General features: G+C 40.2%; 2 protein-coding genes across 7 annotated transcripts in view; both read right to left on the reverse strand.

Annotated features, from left to right (window-relative positions):
* Positions 1 to 14119, reverse strand: part of UBA2 (ubiquitin like modifier activating enzyme 2) — a 31729-nt gene extending 17610 nt beyond the window's left edge. The window contains exons 1-9 of one of the 5 annotated variants that reach the window (XM_067719948.1): positions 13924 to 14046; positions 13217 to 13349; positions 11975 to 12058; positions 11000 to 11070; positions 9727 to 9791; positions 8229 to 8329; positions 6679 to 6800; positions 977 to 1044; positions 410 to 531 (exon numbers count right to left, since the gene is read on the reverse strand). In XM_067719948.1, coding sequence (XP_067576049.1) covers positions 410 to 531; positions 977 to 1044; positions 6679 to 6800; positions 8229 to 8329; positions 9727 to 9791; positions 11000 to 11004 — 483 coding nt within the window. In that variant the 5' untranslated portion in view covers positions 11005 to 11070; positions 11975 to 12058; positions 13217 to 13349; positions 13924 to 14046. Of the gene's footprint in view, positions 1 to 409; positions 532 to 976; positions 1045 to 6678; positions 6801 to 8228; positions 8330 to 9726; positions 9792 to 10999; positions 11071 to 11974; positions 12059 to 13216; positions 13350 to 13923 lie in introns of all 5 variants that reach the window. The other 4 variants (XM_067719947.1, XM_067719946.1, XM_067719950.1 and 1 more) reach the window with 4 other exon arrangements.
* Positions 14120 to 15265: 1146 nt separating this feature from the next.
* PDCD2L (programmed cell death 2 like) overlaps positions 15266 to 18671 on the reverse strand; it is a 28281-nt gene continuing 24875 nt past the window's right edge. For both annotated transcript variants that reach the window (XM_067719952.1, XM_067719954.1), the window contains exon 8: positions 15266 to 15443. In XM_067719952.1, coding sequence (XP_067576053.1) covers positions 15434 to 15443 — 10 coding nt within the window. In that variant the 3' untranslated portion in view covers positions 15266 to 15433. The remainder of the gene's footprint in view (positions 15444 to 18671) is intronic.

The raw sequence follows: 18671 nt of genomic DNA on the forward strand, positions 1-18671 counted from the left end.
TATATAAAATGAAGAGGAATTCACCCAAGAACACAGGCTTAGGGATTCAAGAGCAATTTAGAACATGTCACCCAAACTCTCAATAGAAGATTTGAGCAGCAAAGGGATATAAGACGAGAAACAGCAGGAACCAAAAGTCAGTTATATAAAGAAAATCAAGAAGTTCAGTGAAATTCAGGGAAGGAAAGACAACCAAGAGTGAATAAGCAAGCCTCTGTATTTTACCTTCTATAAAGATGCTATACTGATTTAGTATTGATGTTAAAATCTCAAACTTGTTTATCCCACCTGCATCAATGAATTCACTAAGACAGCAGTAGGCATAAAAAGAAGTGTAATTCAATCATGTACTAGTTTAAAACAGAGTAACAAAAATCTATCTACAATTATAAAAAAAAGTAAACCTAACCTTGGTAAAAAGTTTAACTGGATCATATCCAGTTGATTTAGCCCATTCCTTGGTGGAAATACGTTTAATGTCACCATCTTCATTAGATGCTCTGGCTCTGGCTTCGGCTTCCATTGGTTCCCCTACAAAACAAACACCATTTTATTTTCAACTGTAGTTAGTATAGAACTAAGCTCTCATCTACCCTTAGGGGAAAAAAGAGTCACTCATGGAGGTCACCAGCATCTGACACATTCTGAGTTCAAGGAGACAGAATTATAACATGCTCATCACCATCTTTTTCTGCCTCAGTTTCTGAAGGCCATATGTAGAGCAGTTCCAAGTACAGACCTATAATCAGATCTGGAAACAACTCCTGGCTCTATTTACTAGATTTGTAAAATTTCCCTGAACACTGTTTCCTCACAAGTAAAATGGCAGTACCCATTTTTAAAAACACATCTTAAATACATATTATCTAGCACATAACAGCAATTATTTCCCCCCGCATTAAGCTATCAATATTAAATTAGCAAAATAAAGATAGTGCTCACCAATAAGAAAATATACCCCAACTGGTTTACTCACAGGAAGCTTCAGGGTCAGCTCTGTCAGGAGACACTTCTTGATCAGCATCCTCTTCCCCAAACAACTGGCTATAATTTAAGAATAGTAAATATTTATGTACAAAAAAATACTCTGAACAAAGGTTAACTTTTCCTACTTTTCTCAAAAACAACAAATTTAGTTATCTCAAATCTTTAGTAGGGATGAAAAATAAACAACTGACAAATTATGTTCCATAAACTTAAAAGTATTAAAACATTCTGTTTAAAACAGCTTGCAGGGACTTCCCTGGTGGCACAGTGGTTAAGAATCTGCCTGCCAATGCAGGGGACACGGGTTTGAGCCTTGGTCTGGGAAGATCCCACATGATGCAGAGCAACTAAGCTCATGCGCCCATACTGAGCCTGTGCTCTAGAGCCCACGAGCCACAAGTACTGAGCCCGTGTGCCACAACTACTGAAGCCCACACGCCTAGAGCCCATGCTCCGCCAGAAGAGAAGCTACCGCAATGAGAAGCCCACGCACCACAACAAAGAGTAGCCCCGCTCGCCACAACTAGAGAAAGCCTGCACGCAGCAACGAAGACCCAACGTAGCCAAAACTAACTAAATAAAAAAAAAACAAAACAAAACTGCTTGCATTCTCATTTCAACCACAACACAGGCAAGGCTACATTTTAGTAGACCTAGGTTCACTTCTGCCAGCTAGGCTCTGCAAATTCCTATGTTAAAATCTTTGATCAAGAGACACGTGAGCAGCTTTTACATTCCAACATGGATAATATTCCACTGCCAGAATAATAATTGTGAAGTATACCTGCAGCTAGCTGTTAAACAAATACTGACCCACCTATTATGTGCGAGGCACTGGTCTAGGTGCAAGAAACTCAGCAGTGAATAAGATGGTTTTCTTTTATAAGAAATAACAGAAAAGCATTAAGCTGAAATTCTCTTTCGTTAAGCAAGTTATCCTAAGAATTGTTTAATAACTTTCCAACCATTCCTCAAGCACGTAGCTTAAAATAAAGCTATCTTAAAAAGCTATGTTTTTGTTTTTGTTTTTTTTTTTGGCTGCAACACGCGGAACTTCCCCGACCAGGGATCGAACCTGTGCCCGCTACATGGCAAGTACGGAGTCTTAACCACTGGACCACCAGGGAAGTCTGATAATAAAGCTATCTTAAAGAAATCCTTTGCACAGTAAAAATCTCAAAGATCCTGATACACTTTACAAGAAAATGGCCATTTGTTTCCCACACTGGCTGTGCCCCAAAATACAGCCCCACAACGGCATATAAGAGTTCCTATCGACTTACTTCCTCTCCGCACCTAATGTTCTGCGCCAAACTAGCAAGTATAAAATAGTATGTTACTGTGGGTTTATTCATGATTTTGCAAGTCAATCATAAAGTTAAACACTATCTTCATTTGTTTATTGCCTATTTGGGTTTCCCTTTAAGTGAAAAAATGTCTGTTAGTATTATTTTGTCAGGTTGTCTTTTTCCTATTGATTACAGGAATATATTCCAGATCACAGTTTTAGTTGCTTATATGTTACAGCTATTTCATCCCATATAACAGCTTATTATTTATACATCATTTAATGTCTCTTGATGACGAAACACTAAATGAATTTGAATGTATCAATCCTTTATAATTAACACTTCTGTATCTTGAGAAATTGTTCCTTAACCCCAAAGATAAAGATTTTCTTCTATATTAGAAAAATTTAAAGTTTTGTCTTTCACATCTGAATAATTAATCCACTTGGACTTAATTTCTATATATTGTTAATTTACACATATCGTTTGAAGTAGAGAATACAATTTTTTTCCACATTGGTAGTGAACTGCCTTCCCTTCTATTTAGTCCCTTCTTTCATCTGGGATCTACTGTGCAACCTCAGTTACAGTCTGTTTTTCTATCCCTGCACCAGCAACTCACTAAATTATTTTTACCTTATATTAAATCTTGAAATCTGTTAGAGCAAGTCCCCTCAACTTACTCTTTTCCAAGAGTGTTTTGTGGTTCTGCTTAGGCTTTATTCTTCCATATAAATTTCAGAATCAGCTGAACAAGTTCCAATAAAATCCCTGATGAGATTTTAATTAGAATTGCATTGAATCATATCAATATTTTATATATACAAATTAGTATAAACATATTTTTTGCTCTGTCAGCTAAGAGGGCCTAAAAGAAATGGCACCCCAGAACTATGCCTAAGCACTTGCATCTTGGTTGCTAGTATCATTCTTCAATTAAAGGAACCAGGGCTCCTTGAAGAAATGTCTAATTCTAGGGCTGAAGCAGGAAACATAAAAGATGAGCGTGGAGCATCTTGTAGTACCAGAAAGTAAGGAATTGCTCCAAAAAACCCCCACACATTGATGGCAGTATATCAAAGAGCACAAAGCCAACTGAAGAGCTCCCAGTGGCCAAAGCTGGAACAATTTGAGCAACAAAATAAAACAGTATAAGATTATAACCGAAACCATATTCAATATCAATGAGTCCACACTGATATCAATAAATGGGTGAGAAGAGACAGGACAATATAGAAAGGGGAGAGAGTAACTTTACAGTGGAGAAAACAAACACTACCTTAAAGTAATCAAGGCCTATATTAATAGTCATAAAACATGTTGACAACATGTACCCTTCATATGATATGATGAAAATGGCACTTTACCTCTGTGATCTTTCTCCCAAAAATCCATAACCACAGTATCATCAAGAGAAAAACATCAGACAAATTCCGACAGTGGGGCATCCTAAAAAATACCTGACCAGGGACTTCCCTGGTGGTGCAGTGGTTAAGAATCCGCCTGCCAATGCAGGGGGACACGGGTTCAATCCCTGGTCCGGGAAGATCCCACGTGCTGTGGAGCAACTAAGCCCGTGCGTCACAACTACTGAGCCTGCACCCCAGAGCCCGCGCACCGCAACTACTGAGCCTGCGTGCCTAGAGCCCATGCTCCGCAACAAGAAGCCACCGCAATGAGAAGCCTGTGCACCACAATGAAGAGCAGCACCCACTCGCTGCAACTAGAAAGCCTGCACGCAGCAACGAAGACCCAATGCAGCCAAAAAAAAACCTGACCAGTACTCTTCAAAACTAACAAGGTCATCAAAAACAAGCAAAGTCTTAAGAAACTGTCACAGCCCCCTTAAGGTGGGCCTAAAGATATAACTAACTATAATGGGGTATCCTGGAACAGAAAAAAAGACATTGGGCAAAAACTAAGGAGATTTAAATAAACTATGGACTTTGGTTAATAAATAATGTATCAATATTGGCTCATTGTTATGTACGTCATACTAAGATGTTAGTAACAGGAAACTGGGTGTGGGAACTCTGTGCTATCTTCTCAATCGTTCTGTAAATCTGAAGCTGTTCTAAAAAGTCTATTAAAAAAGAAAAAAAAATGTCTGCCAAGTAAATAAAGCTTGCAAGTGTATTTCTTGTGAAATTTTGTTGTTATACTATTATATGTGTACTTTTCTGAGTGATTATACCTTAATCAAAAAATAAAGAAAACTAATGTTTGCTGTAGATCTCTAGAAAGTATTTTTTATCAGGTTGATAAAGTTCTCTTCCTAGTTTACTAAGAATTTTTGTCATGAAAAGGTGTTTGCTAAATTTTACCAAATGCTTTTTCGACATCTATGAAGATTATATAGTTTCTCTTTAAATTCTTAATGAAGTAAATGCCATTTATAGATTTTTCTAGTGTTAAACCATGCTTGCATTCCTGGAATAAATACAGCTTGGTTATGGTATACTTTTGTTTTACACCATTCTAGATTTGTATGCTAATGTTTTGTATAGGATTTTTTCATCTACATTTATGAATGAGAATGTCTCGCAATTTTCCTCTTATAACAGCCTTAACTGTTTTGTTTTTTAAATAATGTATGTAGGACATCCCTGGTGGCACAGTGGTTAAGAACCCGCCTGCCAATGCAGGGGTCACGGGTTCGAGCCCTGGTCTGGGAAGATCCCACATGCCGCAGATCCAGGAAGCCTGTGCACCACAACTACTGAGCCTGCGCTCTAGAGCCCACGAGTCACAACTACTGAGCCTGCGAGCCACAACTACTAAAGCCCGCGCACCTAGAGCCCATGCTCCACAACAAGAGAAGCCACTACAATAAGACCGCACACCACAACAAACAGCAGCCCCTGCTCGCCGCAAATAGAGAAAGCCTGCGTGCAGCAACGAAGACCCAATGCAGCCAAAAGTAAATAAATACATAAGTAAATAAGTAAATAACAAAATGCCCTCTCTTAAAAAAGAAGAGGTTATTTATTTATTCATGCATGCATGCATGCAGTGCCTGGTCTTAGTTGTGGCATGCGGACTCTTAGTTGCAGCATGCATGCAGGATCTAGTTCCCTGACCCAGGATCGAACCTGGGCCCCCTGCATTAGGAGCGCATAGTCTTACCCAGTGGACCACCAGAGAAGTCCCCAGCCTTAACTGGTTTTGCTATCAAAGATATGATAGCCCCTGGGGGCTTCCCTGGTGGCCCAGTGGTTGAGAGTCCGCCTGCCGATGCAGGGGACACGGGTTCGTGCGGTCCGGGAAGATCCCACATGACGCGGAGTGGCTAGGCCCACGAGCCATGGCCGCTGAGCCTGCGCATCCGGAGCCTGTGCTCCGCCAACGGGAGAGGCCACAACAGTGAGAGGCCTGCGTACCGCAAAAAAAAAAAAAAAAAAAGATATGATAGCCCCAAAACATGAAGTATTCCATTTTTTAAAAAAGTTTCTCTGAAACTTTATATAAGATTAGAATGATATATCCCTTGCAAATTTAGTGGAAATCACCTATAAATTCACATAGGTTTGGTGCATCAGTCAGAGAAATTTAAACCACTGATTAAATTTCCCTAGGGAGCCTTTTATTTCTTTTTGAGTCAGTTTTCTAAGTTTTTAAAATGAATTTATCCAATCATTAAGTTTTTAAAATGTACTGACATAGGGACTTCCCTGCTGGTCTAGTGCTTAAGAATCCACCTTCCAATGCAGGGGATGCGGGTTCCACCCTTGGTCAGGGAACTAAGCCCACACGCAGCCTGAGTATGAGGGCCACAACTAGAGAGCCTGCATGCCACAGCAGAGGCTTCTGCATGCCGCAACAAAGACCCACCGCAGCTGGGGGTGGGGGGAATATGTAGCGGCATAATCTTTTATTATCATCCCTTTTTTCCCCCTTATTATTCTAATCTGTGTTGAGATTATATTCCCCACTTAGTTAACTATCCCCCTCTCCTTTTTATGATCAAACTTGCCAACTTACTTTTTGCTCTTACCTCAATTATACCGTTCCTTCTAATTTTTTTGACTTTATGTTGTTCTTTTTCTAACATAAGTTGGATGCTTTGCTCATTAATGTTCACCTCTCTTCATATGTGTAAGCCTGTATCTTTTCTTCCAACTACCACATTCAATGTATCTTACAAGTTCCACATGTAGTATTTTCAGTATTATTACGAAGTATTTTCAACTTCCATTATTTCTTTTTTAACCAATGAGTTACTTCTAAGTATGTTTTAGTATTTCCAAATACATAGATTTGTATTTATTTAGTTACATGCCTGTCTCCAGTCAGACTAAGCTTCATCATCATAAGTACAATTTCTCCAAGGTATTTAAGTAAGAATGACCCCACTGTCCATTATCAGTACTAAAAATATGCCCAGAAATATATATACTCTTACTTGAACAAATATTTTGCCCAAACGATGCAATGAATAGGTTCTGAAGGTGTGTTACGAATTGTACAGCCAGGAAAAGTTCTCTGGGTTGGTTTGGGATGACATTCGTAACACTCAGTCACACCCTGCAAAGTCAGGACATGAGAAAAACATTTATCCCATCGTAGTGGCTTCTCAATATTGTAATATAATCATAAACATTTCATTCATCTATATTCCAACTGTCAAGAAAATTTTAAAATATTAGTGACTCAAAAATCCTTACTTTACAGATAAGGAACTACAACATAAAAGTTAATTGAATCTACCATAGTCACAGCTAAGACTAAGCCAGGACTTCTCTGATTCCTGGCCCGGTGAGGAGAAAATACAAGTTTACCTTGATCACACTAAACAGACGGGGAAAGACAAATAACTTTCCAACCAATTATCTCTCAAAGTTGTGAAACTCAGTTATTTAAATATTATTTATAGATTTACCTTATAAGCTCCTGAAGATTAAGTGAATTTAAAGCACAAATTTCCAGATCTATCCAGATACATGGAAAAATCCTAAGTATTACCAAACCAAATACTCTTCATTTCGTTGCTAAAGGGTTATGTTTAAAGTTATACTGTAAGGAATCCTTCAAAGAAGTCCACGACACCTGAGATAATTTTCTAAAACTTAGAATATTCTTTATCTTGGCAATTCTCAATCTCAGTCTTAACACACACTAGTGTCTCAGGATCATGGTAAAGACCCCAAACCTGCAAATAATATTTTAATATAAATTGCAGCAGATGAAGTGTTTTCTCCGTAATGCCATTTCTGGTGTCCTTCCAATGTGCTTTCTTGGGGGCAGCGATATGGCAAGCAGTCACCCCTCATAAACTGATATTTATAAGTCTTTGTAGAATGATATAAATTAAGCTTTCGAAGAGTAATATTAAACAGTAAAAAGTGAAGCACAGCCACAATTTTCAATATGGAAAAACTGCCAAAGAGCAGACAAAAATACCAAATTTCAAGTAGAGTTTAATTCCTTTTAGTTTCAAAACCTGCAAAATGAGTCTTCAAACGTATCCATGTTTAATTTCTTAAAAGAATTCAAAGAAAAAAGATTTGAGCAGCAAATGAATAACAATGCTGAGATTGTATAAAACTGGGTTTATGAACACACACGTATTTGTTCTTATTCTCTAGTTTTATCTAAATATTTGAAATGTCAGTACTCACAAATACTCCAAAAATTTTTTTCAAAGTACTCTTCAGATCTATAAATCCAGACTTTAGACAAGTAACTTTTCAGAAGGCTGGTTTACCATATATCAACTACAACATGACATGTAGTCTCACGGCTACTAAGAATTTAAAAAGGCAAGTTTATTATGCTTGCCAGCCTAAGGATTTTAATATATAAGCTACATGAAACAAAATAGCACAGAGCTAAAAGATCTTTGCACAGAGCTAAAAGATCCAAAGTTTACTTCTTCCCTCCTTAAGGTCCCAAATAAATATTTGGGAAGCAAAAAACAAACCAAAACAAACCAAACCAAAAAAAGTACTTTACCTTTTTGATAGTGGTTACTTGCCCAAGATAACCAGCAGTTCCACTCTCAATAAGAGGGACATCAGCTGCTAGACACATTCTATTAACATGGTTTCGGGCAGCTGGAAGAAAAATACTAGTTAACAGGAGTTTACCAAAAAAAAGAAAAAAAAGAAAAAAGAAATTATGTAGTTACCTTTAATTAGGATGAAATTTACCCAAACCATTTTTTATTGTTTTTATTTCATGTACAACTTTCTTAGCTATGACCAGAGTAATACAACTGTTATAGACATTTAAGAGACATTCAACAAAATTTCAAAGGTAAGGAATTTGTATCACAAATTTACTGTAGGAGAAGCACCCCTATATATTACTTTTTAATACCGAAGTGCCACCTTCCTCCTCTATTGCTGTACCTACTTCTATTAAATATGGCTAAAACATTGTTTCAACGTTTTCCAACCCCTTAACTTGCTCTTATTCCAATAAAATTATCAGGTAATACATGGAAATAAATGGAGAATGTGGAATATCAACTTTGGAACTATTTATCTTTTTTTTTTTTTTTTTTTTTTTTGCCTCACGGCATGCAGGGTATTAGTTCCCCGACCAAGGATCAAACCCACGCCACCTGCAGTAGAAACTCAAGAGTCTCAACCACTGGACCACCAGGGAAGTCCCAACTTGGAACTATTAAGGCAGTTTAAGGTGAGGGGAAAAAAGATGAGTCTGGTTAAAAGAGTTACCCTCTTTCTAATGCTACTTTGTATGTTTTTTCTTTTGATATTTCTGGCCCCAAATTGTTACAAACTCATTTGACAGATGTACTTTTACATGTGGAAGTAGTTACAGAAAGAGTATTTTAAGTTATTTTCACCCCACATTCCAGACACAAAGATTTGTTAACAATAACTGGCTTTATGATACTTGATTATATGAAATATCACCAACTTGTGTAAAGTTTAAATGGTCCAAAATGTGTACACGTAATAGGATCCAGTCTGATATATTGCAGCACCAGATATACCCAAAATAATTCAAGAGCCATGACTTCTATGCTAACTTTGACATCCTATTGCCTTACTCTCAAAACAGTGGTTTTCAGCCTTCATTGCCCTTTAGATCATCTGGGGAACTGAAAAAATATGATCTTTAGGTCCCATTTACAGAGTTTGACTCAATTGGTTTTGGGTGAAATTTGGGCACTGATATTTCTTAGATCTCCACATACACGAAGGAAGTCACACTGTGCTTAAGTGCTGGGATAATCTGAAACAAATATACATGCACGCAACCTATGCATCATCCTCTTTAATGATTTTAACTTCCCCTATATTCACACTAGTTCTAGTTAAAATTACAATCAATTGGCAAGCTTTAAACCTGATCTTACTTCCCTTTAGGTCTTTTAAGTTCTAACTCATAAGGAAATATTTTAATTAACACTAATTTTGTAAACAACCTTGTTATGGAGGAAGGGAAATACTTAGAATTAAAAGTATTAAAATAATCTCACCTCTGTTATCTAAAGCATTCATAACCAATATAAATTGTCGAAAAAATTCCACATTATAGTCAGGGCTACAAAGTAAAACAACAACAAAAAAAAAAGGTCACCAAAACAACCGGCCTTACACATGAGCTTCACAGTATAATACAGGGTCCTAAAAAGCACATTAAAGTAATAAAAGTACAAAAATAACTGATATTAGGGGTCTCTACAATATAGATAGGTTTGATTTTTCCCCAAACACCAGAAACAGATTTAAACCACACATCTGTTTTGGCCAGCTACCTCGGGCACAGAGCAGAATCTCAAACTGGCATGACTTCGAGAGTCCCACCAGGCCTTCTTGGGGCAGCAAGTGCCTGGGAACATACAAAGAATACATTCCCAGGATCTGCCTGGCCTGTAGCTTCACCTCACATGGTCAGGATCAGGCAGGGTTCAGGCCCCTAGGGTCCCTGCTTTTAGCAGCACTGGGAAAGCAACACAGGGTAAGGAGGTTGTAGGGCTATAGGCAAGCTTGTAGAGCAAACATCCAGAGAATGAAAAGGAAGCTGGAAACACAAATTCCCTGAGAAAGCATAAGACTTTCTCTAATCCAGGCCTCAAACAAGAACTCATTATTTTTAAAACCACTTACTTGTGGACAACAACTATAGATAAAGGACATTTTAGACGCAGGGTTCCTTTGCCCCAACGCCTCCAAAATTATATTTTTACTCTATCTTTACTGAGATCAGAGTATATTTATGTACCATCAAAACTACTGCCCCATCACAATTCCCAGTGTTATATTACAGAAGTCACAGTCCTAACAAACAAATTATTTTGAGAGGGAACCTTTTAAACTGAAAAAGGCCACAGCTGAAATCGATCAGAATGAGAGCAATATATTTAGAAAAGTCTGAATCATCATGTATATTGATTTCTTATAGTTTAGAATATCTCTTTATTTAAAACAAGAATATAAGGTCCTTTTAGGTTTCCAAGTAACTTATTTATTGAAAGTATTAGAGTAAATGACCTCTTATCTAAATCATTCAAATTATATATATATACATATATATATATATACACACACATATATATATATATATGAACTGTTAAAAGAATGTCACTTATGTGGACACAACCTACTACATTTTAATTATTCTAGAAAAATTTTTAAATAAGCAGAATGACTCTGAGTTCATATATTTAGCTAATAAAAGTATTATACTTTAAAGGTTTAATTAAAAATTCACAGCAAACACAATTTTGCAACATAATAATTAGCGCATACTTCATGATGCTGTCATGGTAGGCTATGATATTAGCTTTCGGGTAAAACTGCAGTACACTTTCTTTGGCAACCTGGAAAAACAAACAACACTAAATTACTAATTTACTAAATTACTACAACATTTCTATCTGAATATGAAATCTATCTATGGCAGACAATAGTTATTTCACCTACTTACATACACTTGTACATGAATGGCAAGCTTCAGCAAAAATATCAAATGCAGTAACCAAGTGTCATTCATCCATTCAACAAATATTTACTAAGCATCTTCCATATATCAGAAACTGTATAAGGCACTTGGTGAGCAAAAGTGACATTAATCAAATAACCATCCAGATAAATTTAACTACAAACTATGATAAATGATACACAGAAAAAGTAGAGGCTGTAATGAGTGGAAGATATGATTTAGTCTAAGAGATTCAGGAAAGCATGCCTAGAGAAAATCTGAAAAATGAAAAGGAGAAGAGTGTAAGTTTGCCCAAAAAGCTGGGAGAAAAAGCAAAGAGAAAGATGTTTTAAAACCCTGAATCAAGATGGAACATTCAAGGAACTAAAGAAAGATCTGGATGGCTAGAACCTCAGGGGAGGCTGTTTTCTTCTAAAGGGGACAATGACATAAGCTGTAGCTTCTCTTGCCCACAAACACAGGAGCAGCCAAGCTCTAGGCAATGTAGGAACACAAGGCTCATTCTAAGTAAACAATCAGAAATTTAAGAAGGGGACACCATTTACAGGATTGGGTAGAGCACTTTTATTTCCTCTGTAGATAAGAAAGGATGGCACAGTCTTCTGTCCTTTTCTAGACATCTTCTTATTCTTCATAATCCCTCAGCTAAAAAGAGATGGCTTCCCCCATATTCTCCCTCCTACTAGAGAGTCCAAATTAACCTAATACCATAAATAGAAGATCCACCAAAGGGCAGAAATATAAGTGAATAAATAGAAATGATATGAGAAATACAAAGTTACCTGAGCCTTTGATCTTCCAACATGTTTCTTTTGAAACAAAAACTGCCTGTTGAGGTTGCTGACATCAATAGTATCCAGGTCAATCTACAAATGCATAAACCCCAGATAAATCACAAATTTCCTGGTATGTCTGAGCAATACGTATCACTATCCTCAGCATCCATAACCCAGAAGTTTTGATATCTGCCACGTTAGGGGAGAAAATGCTTTTTGACCAATATACTAAAGTTGTTAAATTGATAAAAGTAATTTAATGCGTATTAAAACAAAACAAGATTTAATTTCAGATACAACTTTCTCAAAGATATTTTAGAAAGGATGCTTTTTTGTTCATTTGTTTAATCATACTGGCAAATATGTTAGGAAATTCCTTAGATGACAAAATGATGCTAAAAATGCATTATATTTCCATCATTTCTCTATCAATCTGAATACTCTTTCAAATCCAACATAATAGATCTAACTGTGCCCTGTTCTTTTTCTTAAATGATACTTGCCAAATAGATTTACTGAATTTTTGCTGCTTTCTTTAATTCAAAAGTCTTTACCCACACACAATTTCATTTACAATCATTACTTGAGGGCTGTGGAGGGAAGCTTCTACACAAGGTTAGAAGTCTCACGTTTTAAGTCTTATCTAATTGCTGCTTCTAAGTAAATATAAGAGAAGAAATAATTATAACTAAAACCATTTTCACTCCATTTCAATAAAGTTACATGAAGAGTAATCAAACGTTCTAACTGTGAAACACCCTAATGGTTTTGGTGAAAATCACCAAAACATATAATCACCTAACATTTTTTATCTGTGCTTTCTAAATTTACTACAAAAATTAAACCAAATAAAAAAGGACCAGCATTTATTTTTCAGGTGCCCAAATTCACTGCCTTGTCTATTACAAAATGATCCTTTTGAAGAAGTATTAGTAGGTATTAGCTATGCCACATTCATATTTGGGATACAGAACTGAATGGAAAGACTAACCCTATAAAAACCAATGGAAAACGCGTAAATGCTTTTCCCCCCAGTCACTCATTTATTAGTTCAGTCGGCCACCTCTACTTTTTTTTTTTTAATTCCCTGTTTCCACTACACCTTAAGATTCTATAAACTCACATCCAAATTTCAGGCTACAACTCCAATCTCTAAAAAGTTTACATTAACAGAAATGACTTGACTCAGAATTACAGTAGCTTCCCGTCACTGTTCAACAATGCAAAAGTTAAAATCCTAACCAATACCTTTAACGAAATAATCTACGGTGATAACAATGACTGTCACGCAGATTGCACCCAGCCAGAAGAGAGGAGCGCGAGCCACAAAGGAGTCCTAGGTAAGTCACTAAACCCCACAGTACCTCACTTTTCCTCTTATCTGTTAAAAATAAAATGGGGTGAAGACAGCGTTTACAAGCCTATGATGGTAGTGAAGATTAAGTGCGTTAAGGCGAGTAAACCGCGCAGGACAGCGCCGGGCTCGGGACAAGCCCTCAGTAGGTCCTGGTTGTTACCACCGCCATCCTCTGCTCTGCATATTATTTGAGTTAAGGGGGACTTCGAATTGAACACTCACAACATCCCCAAGGGACTCGAGACAATCCTCTCCTGCCTCCGGTTAAAGCTGGGGAACCGCTCTGAAGCGAAGACACGAGGACTCTTCCACACCCCAGAGCCGCCACAAATTGGCGCTGCCTGGGAGGCGGGGGACGGCTCGTCGCGGGACGCCCGGAAGACCCGGGCCCTTGGCCTCCTCAGCGTGCGGAGCGGGCCCGGCGTGCAGCGGCGCCCGCCCCGCAGCCGCCGAAGAGCTCCCTCTAGGTGGGCAGCGACGACCCCAGGGCCTCTTGGTCCGCCCCCGCACCCACAGCTCAGGTCCGGACCTCCGGGCCCCGATCCCCCGGCCCCGGCTCCACGGCCCGCCATTCAGCCCGCGCACGCCTGGCCCTCACCAGGTCGATGTGGGAGAAGCCGGTGAGCACGAGGTTTTTGAGGAGCTCGCAGCCGATGCCGCCCGCGCCCACCACCAGGACCCGGCCCCCGGCCACGGCCTCGGCCAGCTCCCGCGGAAGCCCCCGCGACAGTGCCATGGCGGGACAACCACGAGCCTCGGCGCAGGCGGAGGCGGGAGAACTGAGCCGCGGCCGGAAGTGAGTGGGGGAGGGGCGGCCTAGCTTCCGTTCCTGCGCACTGCGGCCGCCTGTCGGCGCTGAATGGGCGGGGCCTGGGGACCTGGCCAGTCCGCGAGCGGCCCGGACTGGGCTGGACTGTGAGCAGAAGACTCTTCACACCTCCGGCTGTACTCCAGGCTGGTAGTGCTTCGCACCGACGCGCGTAGTTCTGCTATCTGGCTTAAGATTTATTAGATTTTTGATGTGTATTTTAAAAAAATACTTTGCAGCATATATGTAAACGAGCAAAGGCCTCTTATGCCCCAAGTGAGGAAAGCCAAACTTTGACAAGGGGAGTTTGCAGCAAAGTAAGGACTTACTGCAGGGTGCCAAGCAAGGGAGTGGGAAGCACGCCTCAGATCCACTTCAACTTGGTCTCTGAGTTAGAGGGGTTTTTTTTGTTTTTTGTTTTTTGTTTTTAAGTACGCGGGCCTCTCACTGTTGTGGCCTCTCCCGTTGCGGAGCACAGGCTCCGGACGCGCAGGCCCAGCGGCCATGGCTCACGGGCCCAGCTGCTCTGCGGCATGTGGGATCTTCCCGGACCGGGGCACGAACCCGTGTCCCCTGCATCGGCAGGCGGGACTCTCAACCACTGCGCCACCAGGGAAGCCCTAGGGGTTTTTTTTAAGGGTGAGGAATGGAATATTTCCTGCCACATCAGTAAACAAAGGATGTCAGTCATCAGCAATTGCAGCCCTCCATCCGTGAGCTGGTGAGCCCCAAGGAAACTCAGGAAGGAAAGAATACCTGCCATCTAGCAGCCATCAGACTACAGCCACTCCCTACCGTAAGCCCTGAGGGAACTGAGGATGTGAAAACACAGGATACTGGCGCCAGATAGCTGAGGTGCATATCAAAGGAATGATTTCAGTGAGCCCAGACTCTTGCATCTTCCCATACAGAGAAAAGCACTAAATTCCTTAATTTGGGGTATCTGGTTTTCTTTAATTTAGAATAATCCTTTGATGTTCCAACTACCTGCCCTGTGTTGCAAAACTTCTATATAACCTGTCTCTCCCCACCCCACCACCTCCTCAGAGCAGTTTTCTCAGGGTTACTTGAGATGCTGCCTCCCGGGCTTGAAGACCTAAAAATTCCCGCCAAATAAAACATAACTCTCAACTTTTAGGTTGTGAATAATTTTTTAAGTCCACAAGGGGAAGAACAAAGAGGCTGGGATTAATCATCATCTTGTGACATTTCTGTGACATTTCTTAATTGGGAGTTAGGATGTCTGTCTCTGGTTTACAGTTTTCTGGCCACGTGGTCCATGGTTCAGGAGTCTGTTAGCTCATCTTCCTCTGGAGAAACAACATGAGTTTATACCTTAATGATGACATCTATAATAGCAAGGTTAGTACATTAACGATGTTATCAACAACAGCAATTTTAGCCATCTGACTCTGGGTGATTAGTGTTCAGTTAGCACAGGATTGAGATCAGAGGGGATAAGAAAGGGAATAAAGTTTTGGAGAGAGATTTATCATAAACTCAGTAAAGGAACTCGATTTCCAAGGGACTCAGTTTCAGTTACAAAGTACGTCCTGGGAAAATATTGATGGTGGAAACGCTCATAATATTGAATGAAAAAGATACAAGGACTTCCCTGGTGGTCCAGTGGTTAAGAATCTGCCTGCAAATGCAGGGGACGCGAGTTCCATCACTGATCAGGGAACTAAGATCCCACATGCCACGGGGAAACTAAGCCAGCACCTGCAACTACTGAGCACATGCACTCTGGAGCCCACGAGCCACAATGAAGAGCCCGGCAGGCAAAAAAAAAAAGAAAAAGAAAACACAAAGATACAAAACCACACATATGATTAAATTTTGTTAAAAAAAACTTTTTTTAAACAGGAAGAAAATAACCATGGTTAATATTTTTGTGTATCTGTGTGTGATGAAATTATGGATAATTTTTATTTCTCCTCTAAACTTTACTGTATTTCCCAGATGCTCATTCTCCTCAAAGAAAATGTGAATTTTAAAATCAGAAAAAATTATTAGAAGAAAAAAGGAAAAGATGGTGTGAAAGGAAAATCAAAATAGAGTATTGCTAAGAGAGCTCTCCAAAATGGAGCTGGAAGGCCACTGACAAAGTAATTTATGCATGGCTCAGCCTGGATGAAATCTGACGTTTTGACCACTTACTGTCCTAAGGAAGGCATCCAGAACATCTGCCAGAAACTTGATACTTACCCTTACCCTAATATAACTCATGACAGCCTATCTATTTATCAGATCCTTAACCTAAAACAACTCGTGACCGCCATCCCTAAGGACGAGTATTTCTTTTCTTGTGTCAGAGTACAGTCTCGTGGCTTTTGCCTTTCTAAGCCCCTGACTTTTTCTCTTCCCCGGAACACTCCTTCCCTTTTAATCAAATCTGTGTCTTCCGAATTGCAATTCTTATGACGCCAAATATACTCTTTTCTTATCTTCTTTCTTCGTTTTGTGGGTTGACAGTGGAAAACAGAGGAAAATGCTTTTGACTTCTGTGGTCTTCCTCATCAGTTGCTTGGTTCACGAACCACACACCAAGCCTGATCTGTGAGGAGTACTCAGTCTGTTGCCCTGATCCATGAGACGAAGGAAGGGCCAGGGCACCCAACCATGGTTGGGGTGGGAGGCACCCTTGCATAGTAAGCTGCTGATGTTCCTTCCCTACTACTGGCTCTCATAAAGGCCCCCTGTGGCAGCTAACGCTAACAGAGGTCTTCAACAAAATGCTGACCTTCCTTCTCCCACTAGACACACAGTGGATAGAGCCACCTTCCTTTGCTTCTTTCCTGCCTCCCTCCTCTTTCCTTTGCCTGGGCTGGACACCTAACCCTGAGGCTTTGCTATTCTTCGTGGGTTGGTGTGTTGTTAAAAACAAGATACAAGCTCAGAATGGAGTCGCTTATGCTAAGCCCCATGTCACCAAACTGAGACTTAATTACAGTTTCGGCTCTCCCAGAAATGGAATCTTAAACCATCAATCAGGAATCACCGGATCAGCACTGGTTAGGTAATCTACCTGAAAGACCCCTGCCGTCCCCTAAAGGAAAGTAAGTTGGCAATAACCAACCCCCTATTTTGCTGATAAAACTTTCTTGTTCCTGTCCCTTTCTGCCTGTAAAAGTCATTTTGTTTAGCTCCTTGAAGCTCCTTCCTTTCTGCTAGATTGGGTGCTGCCTGGTTCCAATTGATTTTTGCTCAAATAAATTCTTATGCCTCAGTTTATCTTTTAACAGTGTGTATAAAGTATAAAATGCTTGCCCACCTTAACAAATTCAAATAGGATGCCAGTGCAGGAAGTAAAAATTGAAAAGCACCACTCACAAAATTGCACACCTAATCCTACTCCTCAGGGCCTTGCTGGAGTTTATATTTCCAGATCTAGATCTTTTACAGAGCACTATGAAGAGTTTTACATTTAAGTGGGTTCACACTAGTCTTGTTTTCTCATATCTTGCTTCCTTAACAATATGTCACAAACATTATTTCTATGGGATCATGGGAAATGCCCCTGCTAATCTGTACTCTATTTTGGTAAGACCTCATACAAACACGTATAACTAGATTCGAGAAATGTTTGGTTGGAAGCACAAGTTGTCTCTACCTAAAAGTCAGCCAGATATCTGCAAATGTCTGTATCAACAGTTGAAAGCAACAATTCTACCCCATCCTCTCCTCAAAAGAGGGTACTCTCTGGCCATTTAAATAAATCCAAAGTGATATACCTGCAAGTATGAGCAGTATGTTTTCTGCTCCAGTTGGAGTGAGTGGTCTGACAGTCTGAGGGATTCTCCACCCACAACATAAGTGCCACAGGGGAACCGGCGGTCACTTCTCCAGCATGACAGAGGAGGAGTCAAAACCTCTCTCTGCAGGTCCACACTCAGCCGCAGCCCTGCAAACCCAGTGATCCTGAAATATCACTGACCAACACCTTCGCTTTCTTCTACACAGCCAGCCACTTTCCCCCAGGTGCCTCCCACCCTCCCAGGAAAGGGGGAGAGGGCAGGGCAGCATCAGGTAGGGTTCTCACCAGTCACACACTGCCCAGGAGAACCACATCTCATGATAATATGGGCCTAATGTGTTATTTACCAAAGTTTATGTTTATTAACATAAATCAACCAAATTGTTTATGTTAATACCCAGTTTCCTCATCTATGCAGGCAAACAGCAGGTCTGTACACAGCTGGTGGAGGTGTTTTCATGCTGCTGTCAAGGGGTAGCAGAATGGAAGCAGCTGATAACATAAAAACTGAATGGAGAAAGGGGAGATTGGAGAGGTAGACAGCTGGATGGAAGGACAATGTCCAGAAGAGAGAAAGGGCCCCCTTCCTGTGATGCTTTAGGGGCAGGAGGTGAGGGCGGAGAGCCTGGGGTGGGAGAACACCAGGCAGGTATAAACAGCTCATGTCACAGGGCAGGAGCCTCAAGCAGCTGGAGCAGTTCCAGTAGTTTGCTCTGTCAGCACCCAGGGACAGCAAAAGTGCCAAGGCTGCAGGGGTAGTACGTGGCTGGCTGCGCTCATG

The sequence above is a fragment of the Pseudorca crassidens genome, chromosome 20 (genome assembly GCF_039906515.1).
Source record: "Pseudorca crassidens isolate mPseCra1 chromosome 20, mPseCra1.hap1, whole genome shotgun sequence".
NCBI lineage: Eukaryota > Metazoa > Chordata > Mammalia > Artiodactyla > Delphinidae > Pseudorca > Pseudorca crassidens.